This window comes from Brachypodium distachyon, chromosome 1 (genome assembly GCF_000005505.3).
Source record: "Brachypodium distachyon strain Bd21 chromosome 1, Brachypodium_distachyon_v3.0, whole genome shotgun sequence".
NCBI classification, from domain to species: domain Eukaryota; kingdom Viridiplantae; phylum Streptophyta; class Magnoliopsida; order Poales; family Poaceae; genus Brachypodium; species Brachypodium distachyon.
In genome coordinates, this window is record NC_016131.3 from 13,693,769 (window position 1) to 13,712,283 (window position 18,515).

An 18,515-nucleotide genomic window follows, 5' to 3' on the forward strand; every position below is an offset into this window, starting at 1 on the left:
TACAATAATTACTTTCTCCGTTTCTAAATTATCGCTGTTTTAGCTCAAATTTGTACTAAGAACGACAAAAATTTAGGAACAGAGACAATACTGTATAAGTTACTCGTGCTTTGTCTGGTTTGGAGCGGTGCTTTGCGAAATAAGCAGGCTAGTAATTAAAGGCAGCAGTAGCATGCTGAAGTGAAGATCATCAGTGATAGTAATACAAAATGGGCCGGATCGACCACCTCCGGCGCGCGAAGTGTGCCAAAGGAACCAGAATGGCAGGCCGGGTCCTTATCGATGGGCCCCGGAGTCAGCCCTTCCCTACGGCTGTATACGTACCCTCGTACACTCGTATACAGTTGCACAAAACTGTTTGTTTCTGTACTGTACGTGCCCTTGGACGTGACTGGTTTCAGTTTTGTTCGTTGCAGCAGCGACACGACACGACACGCTGACGTACAACACGCACATCTGCACTTGTATGTTGCAGCTAGCACAGCAAGATGGACGCATTTATAGTTGCACTGTCGTACGAGTAATCTGGTCGGTCGTTTTTAGTTTGCATGCAGTTCGATCAGCTATAGGGCTATATATAGCTTCTTAATTTTTTCTCGAACGCGCGCGTGTCTTTTCCATTAAGAAGAGGCTAGATCTGGCCGACTATATATGCATCATCAATGCATTATGTATATCGATGGATCGGGTCGATCCAGGCATGGATGATGCATATGCATGGATAGATAGATACTGCAGCTGACGCTGCATGTTGATCCATGAGTTTGCGAGTCGATTGGAGTCCAGTTCCCATCGGTTTGGATCAAAATCCCCCAAGCATGCATATGCACACAAGCTGGTCCAGTACTCCAACGCGACATATTCTTGCTGTTCTCTACACATACCTGCATGCGTGCATGTAATTGACCCCACTAGCTACCCAGCTCGTCTATTATTGTATCGATCGCCCCGCAAGTATATATATTCAGTTCTAACGCAGCTTGTTCAAATTAGGATATGTAACTACTCCCTCACTCCGTTCCATACTTCTTGTCTCAAATTTGCTTAAAATTGGACATATCTATTCCTAAAATGCGTTTGGATACATGTAATATTTCAACAAGAATTATGAAATGGAGGGAGTAGCATCCGATTTTGGACTTTTCCTGCTATACATACTTAATTCTCCTTGTTTGCTGAAAGAACTACCAGTTTAAGAAAGAAAATAAAAGAAAAAGAGAATGAAGAAAAAAGTACTCCCTCCGTCCAACAAAAGATATCTCAAGTTTGTCAAAATTTGGATGTATCTAGACATGACTTAATGTATAGATGCATTCAAATTTAGTCAAAGTTGAGACATCTTTTGTTCGATGAAGAAAATATGTAGTTTTTTTAAAATACAAAATCCAGGGCGTTTTTGAGCGAAAAATTCAGGTTTTATTGATCCGTCAAAGAGAACACGTGTCCTAAAACGAACATCAACGACGAAGATACCAAGAGAACAACGAAATAAGGCCCAATAAGTCAATAACCCACCATCAAAGAGAGCACGTGTATAACCCACTCAAAATGAGGCCCAATAGCCCACCCAGAATTCTATCCTCAATTTGGGTCCAGCAGGGCCCATTCTACTCTACGAACCTGACCCAAGCGACGGCGACCGGCGGGTGAATCGCGACGGCGGCGGACATTGCTTTCGGCCGAACTTCGCCGGCGCCACTCACGCCATCGTCTTCGATATATTTCGTGGAGGTACTGCTGCTCCCCTTCCTCCTCCTCCCGCTGCCGAATTTTGACCTGGCTTGATCAAACCGGATGACCTGGATCTGATCTGATCTGATCTGAGATGCACGCCTCAAGTTGCCCACGATGTACATCTTGCGGGTAACATCTGAGATTCCTAAAATTGTTGATAATGATGTGTTGGATGTGTATGATGTCTTTTGTTTTGCAAATAAGATGGTTAATTTGATGGCATGTTCAACTTCAATCCGATGCGCCTCCTGGTCCTGGCCCAAGATGTTTTTTTAGTATACGCAAATGCTTAATTTGATGCGATTCTAAATCCTGATGCACCCTCATCCCCATGACATTCATACTTTGTTGGTTGTGACATTTGGTGCAATGTCGAGAGTCGAGACAGATCACAGCTGGGTTCAAAATAAGCCACCTGTAATTCAAACTTGTCATAGACCTCACCTATGTATTTACCTTGGGATTTGCTTTGCTGCCAAACATTTGTATGTGCTCTCTGTAATTTATTAAATTTCAACTGGACTTGCTTGTTGCCCTTTGTTTGAGCTTGTGTATACTCCCAAAATCTGCATCTGGTTGAAGAAAATGACCTGTTGATATACATGTGATGCTGCTTTGCACTAGCATGACGTTATCGTATTTTTTTTATTAAGTGCTTCTCATCGAGTAATGCATAATTTGAGTCCACTGACCAATTGAGGAACCAGAACCTCTCTAGTGTAGTCTCCACCATGCGTGGTTACATGACGGTTTAAAATAGGTTCAAATCTTGAAACTTTTAGTAGATCATTTTCTGTTCATGTTCTTTTAGTTTCACCCCAGTTGCGCGTTGAAATTGGTATGACAATCATATGTGCAAATCCACTCAAGTCACCTTTGAACACGTGAAGAAACAGAGATGTTTTATGCTGCATGCACATGCCTGTATTTATGACGGAGGTATTTGATAAAATGCTATCAAAGTAGTCTGATCTTTGATAAAATGCTCCGTCCTGACATTTTATCAAAGGTCAATCTAATATGTGAGCATTTTGCGTTAGTTGAATCCCTCTTTTATTATGAGTATCTTGTTCTATGCTCCCATGAAATGGGCTCACCGAATCTTGTAGTTTCTGCATGTACTTGGCATCTGAGCTCAGCAGCAAGCATATGGCAGGTGGCAGGGTTGCACATGCTACCCTCAAGGGCAAAGCCGTGGGTGGGCCACGGCATCTACCTCCACCATAGGAACCACACATTTCGAAAAGAGAGAGTATTAGAGAAAGATGATTAACAAAAAGGTAGTATTTGTGGCAGACTTATTAATGCTTTTGTGTCAGACTTTTCTTTCCCTTTTAGACTTGACCACTACCAATTTTTTGTATTTTCTTTGCTTCTCTTTCTTCTCTCTTCTTTTGTTGCTCAAATTTTGAAAGTCGAAATAATTTACTCATGGGACATATTTTGGTGAGTTACGGTACATGTACAACAAATGACGGTACATTAATCGTTTCTTAATGTACCCATCGGTACTAACGAGAGTACATGACAGTACTCAAATCACAGAATGAACATCTACCAAAAGAAGACGCGTACCTCTTCAATACTTAGTTGTACGTGATGGTACATCAACTCATAATTGTACGTCATGTACTGGGAAATAAAAACACAAACATTCATCAAATCATAGTATCTCGTCATGTACGATTCATCAAAATTTAGTACCTCATGTGTAAATAGTGTGTACATCAACTCATAATTGTACATCATGGACCAGAAAAATATCACAGCTCAAACATTCATAAAAAATTAGTACCTCGTCATGTATCCATGGCACATGATGGTACATGATGGTACTCAAAAATTATATCACAAATATGATAAATACCTTATCAATTTGTGATGCGAGTACATCGATCCACAACAGAAATACATAGAAAAAAAAGAAATACGTAGCAAACTACGAACTTTTCAGCTAGCTAGCAGGCAAAAGCAAGTACCAAATACTCATCCCACGTACCAAATAGACGTGAACAAAAAAAATGCAAGTAACAGCTAGGTACATCATGTACTCATCTCAAATAGTAGCACATACATCAAATTCACACCAGAAAATCCAAAAGGGATGAGGAGGACGCGGGGCCTGGCGAGGGAGAGCACGAAGTGGGGGCTGAGCACCGGGAGTAGCAGCGGCTGCGGCGTCTCGGCACGCGGAGCAGCAGCTCGCAGCATGGGGAGCAGAAGCTCGCGGACCAGCACCTCGCGGCACATAGAGCAGCGTTATGCGGAGCAGCAGCTCAGCGGGAGCCTGTCCCGTGCCGGACGGGGACAGGATAGAGGAGGAGGAGGAGGGGCCGCGAGCGCCGCAGCAATGGAGTTGGTCTTCCCTGCCATGGCATTTGGGCTCTTGCTGGACGAAGAAAGAAGAAGGGAAGGAAAGAGAATAGAGAACGAAGAGAGACGAGAGAGAAACGGGAGAGGAAGAAAGTGGGTGCCAGGCATTAGCCAAAAGTGTAGAAAGATTAAGAAGTGAAAGTGGACACATGTGTGGACAACACGGTGGATGTAAATAGGTGGGGTGGTACCGGGAGGTTTGGCCCCTCAAGGGGCCGAGCGTGGTGAAGGAAATCTTCATCGGACTCACCCTAGGGCTGGTTGCCGGTGGTATGTGGAAGATGCATCACTGGAACGAGCAGAGGAAGACTCGATCCTTCTACGACATGCTTGACAAGGGTCAGATCAGCGTTGTTGTCCAGGAGTAGTTCTAACATGCCGAATCATAAATATTCTATCATTTCGTTTCTATAAGTAATTCCGAAACTCTCCGGAGAGCATAACAAATTGATTGCTGTAGCGATAGTCATGGAAATAAGCACCGCCATTTGAGAACATCAAATCTTGTTGAATTTGATTTTACCTTGTCCTTTGACATCTGAAAAATGTGTGTTCAAAGAAGATCTCCGACCATGGTAAGTAATTATATGGATTCTGGAACATGATTAAGTGCTGTTAAATAGACATTTTCCTTCAGATTTGAAGGCTCTGATGCCAAATTTGCAGTCCCTTCCAATTTCTTGCTGAGTTATAGGCTTAAAGCTTGCCCACGTTGCATGAATTTAGTGATAGGTTTTCAGAACTGGGAAATGCCGATGGTTGCTATGAGTCACAATTTTTTCCCCGGAGACATTGTCTCGAAAACATCCCAAGAGGCATCTGAGTTGCTGACAGAAAACAAATGTACTTAAAACCAAACACCATCTCAAGCTGAAATTAAGCATGACTGTCTACTCTGTTCTGACAATCCTATTAGGCTGCAACTGCAACAACATAGAGTCCAATCGGAGACTATGACCCTGACTCGATCGATTGAACTAAGCTTCTCCGGCTCTGGTGAGCGCCTCCTAGCTTCATCACAGTCGATCAGCTGGATGCGCAGGCCGGATTGCGAGGGGGAAGCTGGTGACGGGGTGTCCTCTGCACGCGAAAAAGAATACAGCACATTGCTTGCTTAGACCACAATCCAACTCTGAATGTCAAACATACTTGCAGTGCAGTTGAGATGAAGAAGAATCACTGACCTCTAGCTTTGGCTTCAAGGATTCCACTGCTGCTGCTGCCTGTGCACTGTTGTTTGAAGCTTGCTGAAGCAAAGCATGTCAGAAAAGAACACAAAAGGTTCAGAAAAGGGATTTTTTTTCGAATGTAGCTTGTCAAGGCAGGGAGTGATATTCACTTCTCGATTACCTTGTCAAGGACCCAGTCCGCTGAATCGAAATAGGCGCGCTTACGGTCCTGAAGTAGAAACCAAGCATATATAAGAATTATTGGATCATGACCCTAAAAATTATTCTTCAGGCTGATGGGCGCTCATTGTCATGGTTCCTAGTACTATTTTTGGTTTAAGAAAAGAGAAGAGCAGTACTTCTTTTCCTTTCCTGATGAAATGAATATGATGAAAAGCAAGTCTATTTTTCTTTACTTGTGTTAGAAGTCAATATTAACCATGACTTGTCTTTGGAATTGCGTACCTTTGAAATCAGAAGCTTCTTAGGTGCAATCCCTCCAAACTTCTTCTCGATTACCATCTGCTGCTCAAGAAAAAAAACAGGAATTCAGAGAATCGATAAACCGATTGTGTGACATTTGTAAATATGCTAGCTGCAAACATCAGACAAAAAGAAAGCAATATTTGGCTTCCATGCTTACTTCCCGGACTGACGATTAATTGTGACCGAAGGTAATGCATGAAAAAAAATGGTAACATGTTCAGGAAATCTTTTTCACGTACACGTACCCAGGTGCGTGTCCTTTTGTATCAGAGGAAGAAGACACCAAGATGGCACACAACATATTCATGCAGTCGGCACACGAAACCAAACTTTTTCGCTTATTGATCACAGCCTTACATCATTCATAATTGCAGGATGCTAACATTGCAGTGGTTACTGAATTGGAAAGTGAGCACTCCAAGCACGTGAACCATCATACAGCACACTGAACTGATGGTGATCCCCTAACAAGACCTGTCCTTGACATGGACAGAATTCCAGACACTATTCAGATAAATCTACTTGAATGAATGATTGGCTTGGGGGCTTGGTTTGCTTTGCATAGGCAGCCAACTGCATCTGCAGAAAAGGACGCTAATGGTGGTGGAAAAATCAGAGAAAACATCGGTCACGGGGCCTAAAATCTCAGGCAATCAGTCCTCGAACAATCTTGCATTGTTTCCCGACACACATAAACACAAGAGAAATAGAGAGGAAAACAGTAGGAACAATTAATCATTTACAGCAGGATTTCTAACTAAATGAAAAAAAATCTAAAGAATGAAATGAACACCTGAAACCTTTCCAGAAACAGGGGAGGAGTTCAAACAAGTACATCATAGTGAAGATCGAGTACCTCTTGTTGTTCGATGAGCGAGGCCGATGAGTCGCCGTTGCAGCCTGCCATCTCTAGATCCCTGATCGAAGTCGAAGAAGAAGAAACAAAGAACAAGACATCAGACTGAAATTCAAACATGAACAGAATCTGTCTGAATTTGTGGCAAGATTTGGGTGCATGGGTAGGTGGGGGAGAACCTGGGCGCCGGGCTAGCAGCTGCGTGGAGACGAAGACGAATGAAGGATGGATATATGTGGATGAATCCGTGAAGAGAAAACGTGTGAATGCGCATGTGTATATATATAGAGAAGAGCATATGCCTTGTGCTTGCAGGAAGGAAAGAAAAAAAAAAGGCAAAAAGAAACGTGGCTTAATTAGCACTTTCCAATCCATCTGGGTTTGGATATATATATGTGTGCAACGATAGACCCGGTTTAATCACACTGAATTTGGCCCCGGATTAATGACCTCATTCATGCGTTTTCAGGTATGGAAATAAATCCGGATTTCGAAAGATATATATAGTTGCATGATCATTCATAACTTTAATGGCTATCTATCGCTTCCCAGTTGTGGTAGTGCCATATTATCCTTCCATTGATGTACTGAACTAGTACGTCATGCCATAATCCCCATAATACAAGACAACTAATTATAATTGTACTCCATTTAGTAGCCATTGATTGGATGCTTACAAGTAAAGATATGATATATATGTATATTGTCCCTATGTAAGTCGTAGCTAATTTCTACCGGTTGTTTCAGTCCAACTACATCAAAGGAAGGGGAATTTTTATACTCCATATGTGAATTGAAAATCAATCTACATGATTGTGATTGGGCGAGATGCACCTGTGAGTACGTACGTTCTAACCTTGCATGCGTGAAGCAAGAACCTGATCGATATTAATTGCATGATGTAGCTAGGTACACAGTTTGTGCGTGCAAAAAGAGTAGTAGATGTGAATCTGGTTGGTGTTTCCTTTTAAAAAAAAACTGGCTGGTGTTGAATAAGATACATGGACCCATGACAAGAACTTGACCAGTAGTATAGAGAGCACTCCTATATTTCTTAAAATATTATGTATTGATACTTTTTTTTGAAAAGGAATTATGTATTAGATACTATACCCATGTAAAATTAATCGATTATATGATATGTAGATGCGTCGTCTTGGACTACGTATATAAAATGATGGGCAAAACTATACAGTATACTTTCCGCAAAAGAAGAAACTATACGGTATATGTTTGTTTTATCGTGTATCTCAAGTATATTCTTTGCCTAGCTTTGGAGCCTCCTGTCTAGCCATCTAAATTCCTTTACTGCTGCCTCTCCCTGTCCATCAAAATTCTCCTTCTCCTTATTATGTCAGACTAGTTTGTCATGGCATCTCTCCCTGTCACTTCTTCTTCTTCTTCTGGCTGCTGCCTTTTGTGTGTTTCCTTGGCTGCGGCTGCTTGCAAATGTTCTTCCATACCACTTTGTTGCCCCTTTCTCTCCTTTTAGCTATCCACTCGCGCTGGTGTTTGTCTCTTTGCATGCATGGTTGGGGATTGCTTGCAATCAAATGCTAGCTAGCTTGTACGTATATGCCACACATTTTTGTTCTTCTTCCTTTCTTGTCACCATGCTTAATTTGTTCACAAAATGGCCAAATTTTGTTGGATGAGATTTTACAGGGTCGTCATATAGTTCACCATATCACTCGCAAAATAAATAAATATAGTTCACCATATCTATCGTATAAATCAAATTTTGTGGGACGAGATTTTACAGGGTCACTAAATATGACAGGAGTAACAGGATTTTATAGGCATCTTCCCAGTCAAAATGAAGAGATCATACATCTTCTCTCTCTCTCTCGAGTGGGCTGGGTCATCGAAAAAAGAAAGGAAAAAAGATGTACACTGGGCCGTATACGAGAAACAAAGCCAGTATTTCCGGAGTCACCCAACTGATACAAAAGAGGCCCGCTAACGGCCTGTTAACTCCTACGGAGAACCATCGGCCCAACCCAAGCACTAACTCAAAACAGAGCCGTTTGGAATTATCTCGCGAAAAACCATTTCCCCAAATCCCAAATTCGAACTGCGCAGGGAGCGGAGCAAAGAGGAAGAAGCCGCCGCTGTTGCTGTCCCCTGCCTAGCGAGCTCCGATCCCCTCTCCCCCCGCCCCTCGCCGTGAATCACACGCGGATTAATCGGCTCGCCGGGGTCCAAATCTCAGGCCATCCGCGCAACCCACCTAGCATTCCACCGGGATTCGGTTGGTCGGCGGGGGAGCTGCGCGCTGGAGTTTCCGCCGTGCTTTCACTTCACCGTCGAGGTATAAGCTTTTTTCTATCATCCAGTGATTGCCTTTAACCCCACATCGCGAGACTTAGGGGATCCGTTTCTGGTTTGCTCGAGTTCGTGATGTTTCTCGGGCATCGATTTTCGCTGACCGAGGTGTGGATTGGGGGGCGGTTTATTAGGGTTCTGCGAGGGGCTAGTTGTTGGAGATGGGGGTGGATGATTACCATGTGGTGGAGCTCGTCGGGGAGGGATCTTTCGGGAAGGTGTACAAGGGGAGGCGCAAGTACAGCCGGCAGGTTCGTTTCAAACCCTTCACCCACCTCTCCTCTCTTTCTGGAGCCTACCTGGTTCCAGCGTTTGATCTCTTCTTCTGTTTTGCATTTGGTCCAGACGGTTGCCATGAAGTTTATTCTCAAGCATGGGAAGACCGACAAGGACATCCACAACCTGAGGCAGGAGATCGAGGTCTGTTTCTTTCTATGGCGGATCAACATCTGTGGAATTCAGGCTTCGTGCTCGTAGCAATTTACCTGTACCTGCAAATTGCATCCTTGACTTCCTTGTTGGTTGGGATGTCACATTGCCATTGAGTGAGAGGATGTAAGGGGGGTAACCTCAATCTTCCTCCAACTGTTTGTTTTTGAGTGGGCTGGGGCTTCCGGCTGGTCACTGGGGATGGGGGGCAGTTCGAGGGTCATGCTTATACCACATGGTCTACTGAATCTAAACTAAGGCATGCCACGCCATTGGAAATCCCAAATGTTGCAGGGATATGTTCGTTTAATCTGCAGTGAGAGTCATGAGATGTATGAAAGAAGTGCGAACCATATAGCTAGGAGTGTTTTACCATCTCAATGTTTATGCTCTTCATAATTCCTGCAGATTCTGAGGAAACTCAAGCACGAGAATATAATTGAAATGATCGATGCTTTCGAAACCCCTCAGGAGTTTTGTGTCGTCACAGAGTTTGCGCAGGTACACAAGCAATTTGGTTTCTGTAGACCTTAGTGGCCAAATTTCAGTTTTGACCTACTAATGGCTGTTCCAGGGAGAACTATTTGAAGTGCTCGAGGATGATAAATGCCTTCCAGAGGAACAAGTTCAAGCTATTGCTAAGCAGCTGGTACACACCTAATGTTGTCATGTTCCTTATGTACAGCACCAGTCTAGAACTTTTTGCGTTCATGGTTTGAGCTTGTACCCTCATTTCAGGTAAAAGCATTATATTATTTGCACTCCAATCGTATTATCCATCGAGATATGAAACCTCAGAACATCCTCATTGGAAAAGGATCTATTGTGAAGGTATATTCTATTCCATATCTGTGTAAGACTGTAAGGTTAATACTTAATAGTTTTTAGATCATCACCAGAAGTATTTTGGCCTTTTGGTGTAAGTACATGCTTCATAATTACAGTAACTTCTCTCTAAGATTTTAGTCACCGGTGCTGGACTGCTGGTCATTATTTATTTTCTCCTTCCTTTTAAACAACTACTACAACCCCAAGTTAAATAAAACACTTGTATTCTAATCAGCGCATGAACCATTTACTTCAGTGATACAAAGTCATAACTGATACAGTGCACATAATCCAATTTCCCATGGTCCAATATAATAAATTTGTGCTGTTCTCCGAGATATTTTCTCTTCAGTATGATGTTAATTAACTGTATCTATTCGTATTACTAGAAAAGAAGTATCCATCTCATAACCACTATCCTTATATCAAAGACCTAACTGATGACATGGGAGAAATTTAATTACTGTTATTTTATGGCATTTTCTACTCCCTCCGATCCATATTAATTATCTCAAATTTGCCCAAATATGGATGTATTTATGCCTAAAAAAGGTCTAGATACATGTAATATTTCTACAATTAATATGGATCGGAGGGAGTACATCTTTTACTGTTCTAGTTATAGTATTTATAATCCATTGCATTAAATTAACTTAAATATTATGGTTGGAATTCTGATTTATTCTTTTCCTGCTGTATTCACAGCTTTGTGATTTCGGGTTTGCTCGTGCCATGTCAGCTAATACTGTTGTTCTGCGCTCTATAAAAGGTACATTTCATCTTTGCATGCTAGTTGAGGTTCTTACAAAATTATATCCTTCCTGTATGCCCGGGTTGGTATGTTTCGTTCATTATTCAACACTAAGTATCTTATGATCTTGTAAATCCATTCATCCAGCCTTGTATTACATTCCAGAAAAGTCACTACTGTACTCCACTACTTAACAAGATATAATTGTACTTGTTGCAGAGATAATTGTACTGTAGTAGGAGTCTCCTATGCGTTTTCTTTTGTATATTGGAATTCCTCCTTTATCTCCTCTCATGTACATGTATACATGTTGGCCGATCCTATGGAATAGATCAAATTGCTATTTCTCAAATGATTTTTTTTCTTCTAAAATTTCATTATGACTCATATAGAGACCCTTTTCCCACACAGGAACACCATTATATATGGCTCCAGAACTTGTAAGGGAACAACCTTATAACCACACGGCGGATTTATGGTCTCTTGGGGTCATCTTGTAATTCTCCATCTTTTCTTTATATTGTACTAATATAATCTCGTATGTACTCTGTGTTCTATTGTCGACTGTCATGTTTCTTCCTGTGTGACCTACTAAGCTTGCACTAAACCCTGTCCACCCAAAGATGCTCTAGCACAAGCATGGGCATGAAGTAAGACTGAAGACAACAATCTTTTTTTTTTTGTGTCACCTTAAAATCTGATCCCATGCTAGTTTGATGCATATGCTAATTGTTGTCTGGTGATATAACTTTTTCTTGTCAAATTCCACACACTATTGGCTATGTAGTTCCAATATTATATCCTCATCTTTTTAATTTATGTTATGCAAAAGGTACGCTGTGCACAATTTAATCATGACTATCTCATGTGCTTCCTATGTTTAATTTATGGTTATCTGTAGCAAATGCATGTTTTTACCCTTTTTATAAAGAATATTATAACCCAACTTGCCTTCTTAGAGGTATTTTACATTGTAGTTCACAGTTAAACTTGGTTTCTACTTTGTGTTAGTCCACCCTATGTACTTTCACCAAGCTAACTTTCATTTCGATGGCCAGGTATGAACTATTTGTTGGGCAACCCCCTTTTTATACAAATTCAGTCTATGCACTTATACGCCACATTGTCAAGGTTGGTTCTATTTACTTCTTGTTTCCAAATATTTTCTCTTTTCCATTCAGAAAATTAACATATGCTTTCTCTGCATTATGGCAGGATCCTGTGAAATATCCAGATAATATGAGTGCAAACTTTAAGAGCTTCTTGAAGGGTTTACTAAACAAGGTCCTAACTGATATTATTTTTTCTTGGTTATTGAATTTATTGATTTTTCCTTTCTTTGATAATGCTGTATATGGCGTTACCAGTTGCCTCAAAATAGATTAACCTGGCCAGCATTGTTGGAGCACCCGTTTGTCAAAGATGATTCAGTGGAATTTCTAGCTGTAAGCGCCTTCTTTTCAAACAAATAAACGAATTCTGGGAATAAGAAATTATATTTTTGCGAATTTATATGATGAAGCTAATCAATTTTTTCTCATTTTACTAGGATACTCAATCCACACCTTTTGAAGTAAAAAAATCTGAAGCCCCGCGGAAAGCAGATGAAATTCAAACAACAAAGAACCAACCCTGCGCTACTGAACCCCCAAGTAAATGATTGAAATGCTAATATCTTCTTAAGCTTAAGCATTTAATAAACTTCTAGATGTTAACTTAAACTTATATTAATATTTGGCAGGTAGGAATACTGTTAACAATGGAGAAAATGACTATGATAAACAAAAAGGCAATAAAAAGGGTGGCCCTATGCCAGCTACAGAGGGTCATCATGGTTCATCTCCTGCTGCTATTTCTGATACTCCATCAGGCATGTTCTTTTCTAAACAAAAGTTTAATTTCTTAGTAATATTTATTGTGGCAGTAGTTTCGGTCAGAACATTCGTGCTTTTGTGTATGGACCTTAGAATTAGGTGATCTTTGTGAATGGAATATGCCACTAATTGCCATCTGATAGGACTTCTTCGGAATTCTTGAGATATTAATATTTTAATATAATTATCCTTAATGTAGTTGAGCTTTCAGCCAATAATGATATGGTAGTGGTGGACAACCAATATTTTATTGCTAATTGCTTTGCTAACAGGCCAATGCATATTTTAAGGGACATTTGGCATTGGGAGGGCAGTGCTGGACTAATTCTAGTCACTTCACTAGTTTTTAGTCATAATAAAGAATTTTCTAGCATTAATAAAGAATTTCCTTACCGCATGATTTCAATAATTGTTTAGAGAACTACTAAACAGAACCAACTTGTCTATTGCATTTGCAGAGTGTACAGCTTTAGATAAGCTGGAAAAAACTTCACAAACAGCAAGCGGTGCTAGCAGCATTATTGCAGACAGGGAAGCACTCTCGACTGTCCTCAGTCCCATCAAAATTTGGTTGAGCAATCCTTCTACTCCACCGAGGTACCTTTGTAGCTTATTCTTTCACATTCAAATTGAGCTATTCAGATTTTTGTTTCTATTGTGGAAAAATGAAGAACGAGATGGAAAGGTTGTAGCAATATGGTGGCTATCCACTATATCCACATACTCCCTCCGATCCATAATAAGTGTCTCAGATTTAGTACAAAGTTAGTAGAAAGTTGTACTAAACCCGAGACACGTATTATGGATCGGAGGGAGTACTTTATTTGTGGTAACTCATGCACCCAATCTCTTCATGTACATACCGCACAATTTTGACACCAGTTAATGGTAGGTTTTAATCTATAAAGATTTAGCCATTTAGGTTGTCCATGGATTTTCCATTGAATAGATTATTTGGATGAGAAGGTTGCATTATATAAGTAACTGAAAATCACAGGTAAAAATTATCAGCTGTACTTTGTTCTGATTTTGTTGTCATGCTAACTGCAGTTGCTTCTTGGTCAACTTTTACAGGGAGTTGAATATTGACGGTGCAAATCAGTCACTCAGAATTGTTAAAAATCTAATTGAAGCTGGGTCTTATCACTCTTGTGCAGCAATTGATGACATCATCTGTATATTTCTTGAGTTTACAAGTCTCATTATCAAAACGAAGCTTTCAGAAGCTTACAGCCTTGTAGTAAAGGTATGTACAACAAACATTCTGCAGTTCATATTGACCAGGCAAAGTTAAATAGAAGTGCAGCTAAAAGCGAACTCCTCATTCTATTGACATATATGAAGAGCATGCCATGCAATTATCGGTTTACATAAGTTACACTATATTTTACATTATTGATTTGCACTGTTTAATAATGCTTTTCTTGGCAGTGTCTTGCTATAGCACGGAAACTACTCGATACAAGTGAAGCTCTTGTGCTAAGTTCTTATGGCAGACACTGGTCATCCCTGTATGATCTTTATTCACAGGTCAGGCTTTGCTACTCACTGCAGGCTTCATTGTCTGATGTGTTTTTTCTTTTGTGTTGACTAGCTAAGGGTTATGATTTGCAGATTCTGGTTTCCACAGTTGATCCATCTGGAAGAATATCACGTGAGTCGACTGCATGTCTTGCCTTGATGTTATCTCGGGTCATTTCTGTGTTGAAAACAAGTATTTCTTCCGAGGGCCCAAATCCAGTTGAAGAAAGTCTCGCCAACATTATTGATCATGCAAGGAAGTCACAGTTACTAGAACTCTTGTGTGAATGTCTGATAGCTTCAGGTTCTGACATAATATCTGGTTCTACAAACATGGTGCCAGCAGCATGTGAGGCATGCAAGGCTATTTGGTATCTAGCTCATGCTGTTGACATTGTATCCCTTGGTGCGAACCATTTTTCATTTCCATTAGCTAGCTCATGGCGAAAAGGTCACTCAAAGTCTGATGGTAAAATGCAAGAGCAAGATTCATTGCCAGATTCTAACTCTACTAGTCTGATTAACATATTTGTCAAATCATTTCTGGCTTCGCGACAAATGCAGGTTGCAGTTTACCACTGCTTGCATAATGGTCTAGAGTCAGCTATTCACGCTTCTCTTCAGGTTATTCTCTGATGCTTGTTAATCTATGAGCCAACAAGTTTCTCCCCACATATTTTTCTTGTGTGATCGTTGGTATCCAGTTTGTAGACCTTATGCTAATAATATGAGATAAAATTGTGTTCTCACTCACATAATTTGGTTGGCACCTCTTTCCAACGTTTCCAGTCAAATACTTTGTACTCATCAACTTGTGGGCTAACTCAGAGACAGCCTCACCTGCTGTTCTTATCTTATATAACTCTGCTATGCTACATCCTGAGACTACTTCCTCAGTTTCCCTAGTTCTGGTTTTCTTGAGTAAGAATGAAACCAATATGGACTTTGTTTTCCATTGAAGAAAGAACATGATGTATATTTACATCATGGAGGTTATACTCTGCTCTGATATTTCAGACCTTGCAACATAACTAAATCATAGAAATAGAGAAGCTGTATGATTTTTGGTTGATTATCTCTTTTAAACCAAGTACTATTGGTAGTTGAGCTTACTATATTTTTCTTTGTTGAAAGTGTAGTTTAATGCATCTCCAGTTGTTACTGAAACTATATCTCTTTGTTATGATTCTTGATGCACCTAAATGTTGCTTTTCAGCTCATCTCAAGGGCCTGCCTGCTGAATCCGTCTTTCTGTGCTATCGTTTGTACTCCATTGAATTCCTCACTGGATGTCAATGAAGTAGAGTATGGTGGAGACGGGACAATTGTATCTGATATGTTCTCGTTGCTGTCACTGTGTGGTTCATATTTGAATAAGGAATCAAAGCAGAGTAATCAGAAATGTAAACTGTCTAATCCTCATGCCCTAGTAGTGCACTGTTGTCTTGCATTGGCAACAATAGCCGCATGTCTGAAGTCGGAGGGGAAATCTTCAGCGTCAATTATCTTAACGAGTTCCCACAAGAAACAGCGGTCTCGACTTTCCGTTCTTGCGCACCTCTCTTCAGTCGATGATACAGTGAAGAGTTGCCTGCAACCGCACTGTGCATCTGCAACACTTGCACTATCAACAATTATTTCACTTGAAAATGGAGGGCAAACAAGATCTTCTCTATGTGAAACCGCCCTTGCTTTGTTTCCTCGCATGGCAACAGTGCATACATTGCTGAAGCTTTGGCTATCTGATGGAAGTGAGGAACTTTGTCGATATAATGCTGGCTTACTGAATCTGTTTGGCCTTCGTGATGGGAGTATCGGGCTCTTGGAGACTAGATTGAAATGGGGTGGACCATTGGCTATCGAACAAGCCTGCTCAGTTGGTATCCCGCAGCTTCTAGTTCGCTTGCTTACTGATGGATTCTTAAGGGATCCCTCTGATGGGAAAGAAGGTTCAACACATCGCAGTGGATTATCACCATTGGGAGTTGCCTGGACTCTTTCTGCTTTATCTCAATGCCTTCCTGGTGGTGTTTTCCGTGAAATTTTGTATAAAGGGGAACATGTAAAGCTTTTGACTGACATGCTTTCTGATATGCATCTCAAGGCGTTGGTGGCTTGGACTGGCCTTGGTGGTGGGAAAAGGGGAGTGCGTGAGCTGATAAACTCAGTTGTCGATATATTGGCATTCCCATTTGTTGCAGTGCAGAGTTCTCCAAACATGCCATCAACATCAGCATCCATCAATAGTGGTTTTCTTCTCAACATTGGATCACCAGGGGGAAGAATTGGTACTGAGAATAAGGAGATGCTCAAAACTATAGAGCATAGCATGCCTCAATACATTCAAATCCTCCTAGAGGTATGACAAACTGACAACAATCTTTTTCATGTTCAGTAGTGTACATTTCCATAATATTTTTTTCCAGGTTGGTGTTCCTGGGTGTATACTTCGCTGCCTTGATTATGTCAATATGGAAGACCTAGCAAGGCCCTTGGCCATTGTGGCCAAAATGGTGGGTTACCGTCCACTTGCTTTGCAGCTTCTAAGAGAGGGCCTTCTAAATCCACGTAGAGTAGCAAAGCTACTCAAAGGTTCTCTTGCCAAGGAGACTTTGCTCGACTTCCTCATGATAGTTTCTGATCTTGCTCGCATGTCCAAGGTTTGTCTTTGATTGGCCTGTACACTGAAATATCAAAGGTTTGTTCGATGTATATATTAACAAAAGTTATGCTCTTGTCTCAGGACTTCTATGAGCCAATTGATAAGGCAGGCATGGTTGAATTTTTGAAGAACTTTCTATCTGACGAGGACCCTGATATAAGAGCAAAAGCTTGCAGTGCCATTGGCAACATGTGCCGTCACAGTCCCTACTTCTATAGCCCATTTGTAAGAGAAGATATATTTATCTGTTTGCAGATTAACACTTCATGTTAGGGATATTTGACCCTGTTTTCTGGGAACAGGCAGCAAATAAGGTGATTGAGCTGGTAGTCGAGAGGTGCTCTGATCCTGACAAACGGACTCGGAAATTTGCATGTTTTGCTGTGAGTTCATACTGAGCTGCCAATCCTTGGTCCTGCTAATTCTTTGTCATAGTTTTTGAAACCTTACCTTCTTGCCAATGCAGGTCGGCAATGCTGCTTATCACAACGACATGCTGTATGAAGAACTCAGAGGGTCTATACCCCAACTCACTAAGCTACTTCTTGCACCTGAGGAGGATAAGACCAAAGGCAATGCTGCAGGGGCACTGAGTAATCTGGTGAGGAACTCTGACATTCTCTGTGAAGACATCGTCTCGCAAGGCGCTATGCAGGTTCGACACGCCTCGCCTACTTCTTGTGACTCATTCGCCCTTCTCCACGATGCTCGACAGCCACACCCATCTCTTTACTTGTTGATCTGCAGGCCCTGCTGAAGATGGTCAGCAGCTTCTCCACTGTTGCTCTGAGCCCCAGCAGAAAAGACGCCCTAACAGAATCGCCACTTAGGATTGTTCTCTTTGCGCTACGCAAGATGTGCGACCACACCGTCTGCCGGCTGTTCCTACGGTCGTCCGAGCTGCTCCCGATCATCGTGCACCTCAGGCAGTCGCCTGACCAGACCATATCTGAGTACGCTTCCGCCATCGCGAGTAAAGCGTACCAAGCCTGACGTGTCTCCTGGCAGGTGCAGCAGGGCCTTTTCAAGTTGTGATGATGCAACACTGGTTCAGTTTTGCTGAACCACCGTCGATCCACTATGTTTTGGAACTGTAATTTAAAACAGCCTCTCTCATGAGTCAGTGTGTGTATGTATGTGTGTAAGGTTTCTTTTTCCGTGTATGTATGTATGCAGCTCCGAGAAAGCCTCGTGATTACATGCCAAGATGTTCGGCTGTTCGCTGTCCTGCTGCCACCGTGCATCAGTTCAGTTGGCATCATTTGTTACATGGGACACACGAAAAGTAAATCCTGGACACAATACTCATGCATTGCCAACGACAGATTCTCCGATATCGTGATTCTTGTTATACGACTTCAGGTAGTTTCGGGCCGACATAAAAAAATCATCATTTTGCCCGTTTCCGTGAGTTATAACCCATGTTTTTTCGGCTTTCAACAAATTTTCTGGCATCGTGACCATTTTTACACAGTTATGACCAGATATTTTTTGTGTTTTTGGCCGA

General features: G+C 41.4%; 3 protein-coding genes across 11 annotated transcripts; 2 read left to right on the plus strand and 1 right to left on the minus strand.

The window, feature by feature from the left end:
* Positions 1 to 1,555: 1,555 nt before the first annotated feature.
* On the plus strand, positions 1,556 to 4,475 carry LOC106865777 (cytochrome c oxidase subunit 5C). 8 transcript variants are annotated; one of them, XM_024457321.1, is made up of 3 exons: positions 1,556 to 1,863; positions 2,877 to 2,928; positions 4,320 to 4,475. In XM_024457321.1, exons 1-3 carry the CDS (start codon positions 1,826 to 1,828, stop codon positions 4,473 to 4,475), a joined length of 246 nt encoding a protein of 81 aa, XP_024313089.1. In that variant the 5' UTR covers positions 1,556 to 1,825. The 8 variants fall into 8 exon arrangements, 1 of the variants encoding a protein (XP_024313089.1); XR_002962093.1 differs by lacking the exon at positions 4,320 to 4,475 and having other exon boundaries at positions 2,844 to 3,188; XR_002962095.1 differs by lacking the exon at positions 4,320 to 4,475 and having other exon boundaries at positions 2,874 to 3,188.
* A 382-nt stretch (positions 4,476 to 4,857) lies between these two features.
* LOC100844440 lies at positions 4,858 to 6,957 on the minus strand. 2 transcript variants are annotated; one of them, XM_010235337.3, is made up of 6 exons: positions 6,798 to 6,957; positions 6,619 to 6,679; positions 5,742 to 5,798; positions 5,458 to 5,505; positions 5,292 to 5,354; positions 4,858 to 5,187 (listed from the first exon to the last, which is right to left on the minus strand). In XM_010235337.3, exons 1-6 carry the CDS (start codon positions 6,914 to 6,916, stop codon positions 5,134 to 5,136), a joined length of 402 nt encoding a protein of 133 aa, XP_010233639.1. In that variant the 5' UTR covers positions 6,917 to 6,957; the 3' UTR covers positions 4,858 to 5,133. The 2 variants fall into 2 exon arrangements, with proteins under 2 accessions (XP_010233639.1, XP_003562413.2); XM_003562365.4 differs by having other exon boundaries at positions 5,742 to 5,801; positions 6,798 to 6,955.
* Positions 6,958 to 8,666: 1,709 nt separating this feature from the next.
* Positions 8,667 to 18,342, plus strand: LOC100843914 (serine/threonine-protein kinase TIO). The gene is made up of 23 exons (XM_003559713.4): positions 8,667 to 8,929; positions 9,078 to 9,194; positions 9,289 to 9,363; positions 9,781 to 9,873; positions 9,947 to 10,021; positions 10,111 to 10,203; positions 10,906 to 10,969; positions 11,363 to 11,447; positions 12,010 to 12,082; positions 12,167 to 12,235; positions 12,319 to 12,396; positions 12,501 to 12,603; positions 12,693 to 12,821; positions 13,284 to 13,422; positions 13,900 to 14,071; positions 14,257 to 14,355; positions 14,440 to 14,970; positions 15,563 to 16,705; positions 16,773 to 17,006; positions 17,090 to 17,233; positions 17,311 to 17,391; positions 17,475 to 17,663; positions 17,756 to 18,342. Exons 2-23 carry the CDS (start codon positions 9,105 to 9,107, stop codon positions 17,999 to 18,001), a joined length of 4,005 nt encoding a protein of 1,334 aa, XP_003559761.1. The 5' UTR covers positions 8,667 to 8,929; positions 9,078 to 9,104; the 3' UTR covers positions 18,002 to 18,342.
* Positions 18,343 to 18,515: the final 173 nt, after the last annotated feature.

What these genes read in the sequence shown, in the direction of transcription:
- LOC100844440 (XM_003562365.4), bottom strand. Translation starts at nt 6,916, where the DNA reads ATGCTCTTCTCTATATATATACACATGCGCATTCACACGTTTTCTCTT. An exon ending in GCTGCTAGCCCGGCGCCCAG is followed by an intron (nt 6,680 to 6,797) that starts GTTCTCCCCCAC and finishes GACTTCGATCAG; the next exon opens with GGATCTAGAGATGGCAGGCT. An exon ending in CCTTGAAGCCAAAGCTAGAG is followed by an intron (nt 5,188 to 5,291) that starts GTCAGTGATTCT and finishes TTTCGCGTGCAG; the next exon opens with AGGACACCCCGTCACCAGCT.
- LOC106865777 (XM_024457321.1), top strand. Translation starts at nt 1,826, where the DNA reads ATGCACGCCTCAAGTTGCCCACGATGTACATCTTGCGG. An exon ending in CCACGATGTACATCTTGCGG is followed by an intron (nt 1,864 to 2,876) that starts GTAACATCTGAG and finishes TGAGCTCAGCAG; the next exon opens with CAAGCATATGGCAGGTGGCA. An exon ending in CTACCCTCAAGGGCAAAGCC is followed by an intron (nt 2,929 to 4,319) that starts GTGGGTGGGCCA and finishes TGGCCCCTCAAG; the next exon opens with GGGCCGAGCGTGGTGAAGGA.
- LOC100843914 (XM_003559713.4), top strand. Translation starts at nt 9,105, where the DNA reads ATGGGGGTGGATGATTACCATGTGGTGGAGCTCGTCGGGGAGGGATCT. An exon ending in TTATACGCCACATTGTCAAG is followed by an intron (nt 12,083 to 12,166) that starts GTTGGTTCTATT and finishes GCATTATGGCAG; the next exon opens with GATCCTGTGAAATATCCAGA. An exon ending in GGAAATTTGCATGTTTTGCT is followed by an intron (nt 17,392 to 17,474) that starts GTGAGTTCATAC and finishes TTGCCAATGCAG; the next exon opens with GTCGGCAATGCTGCTTATCA.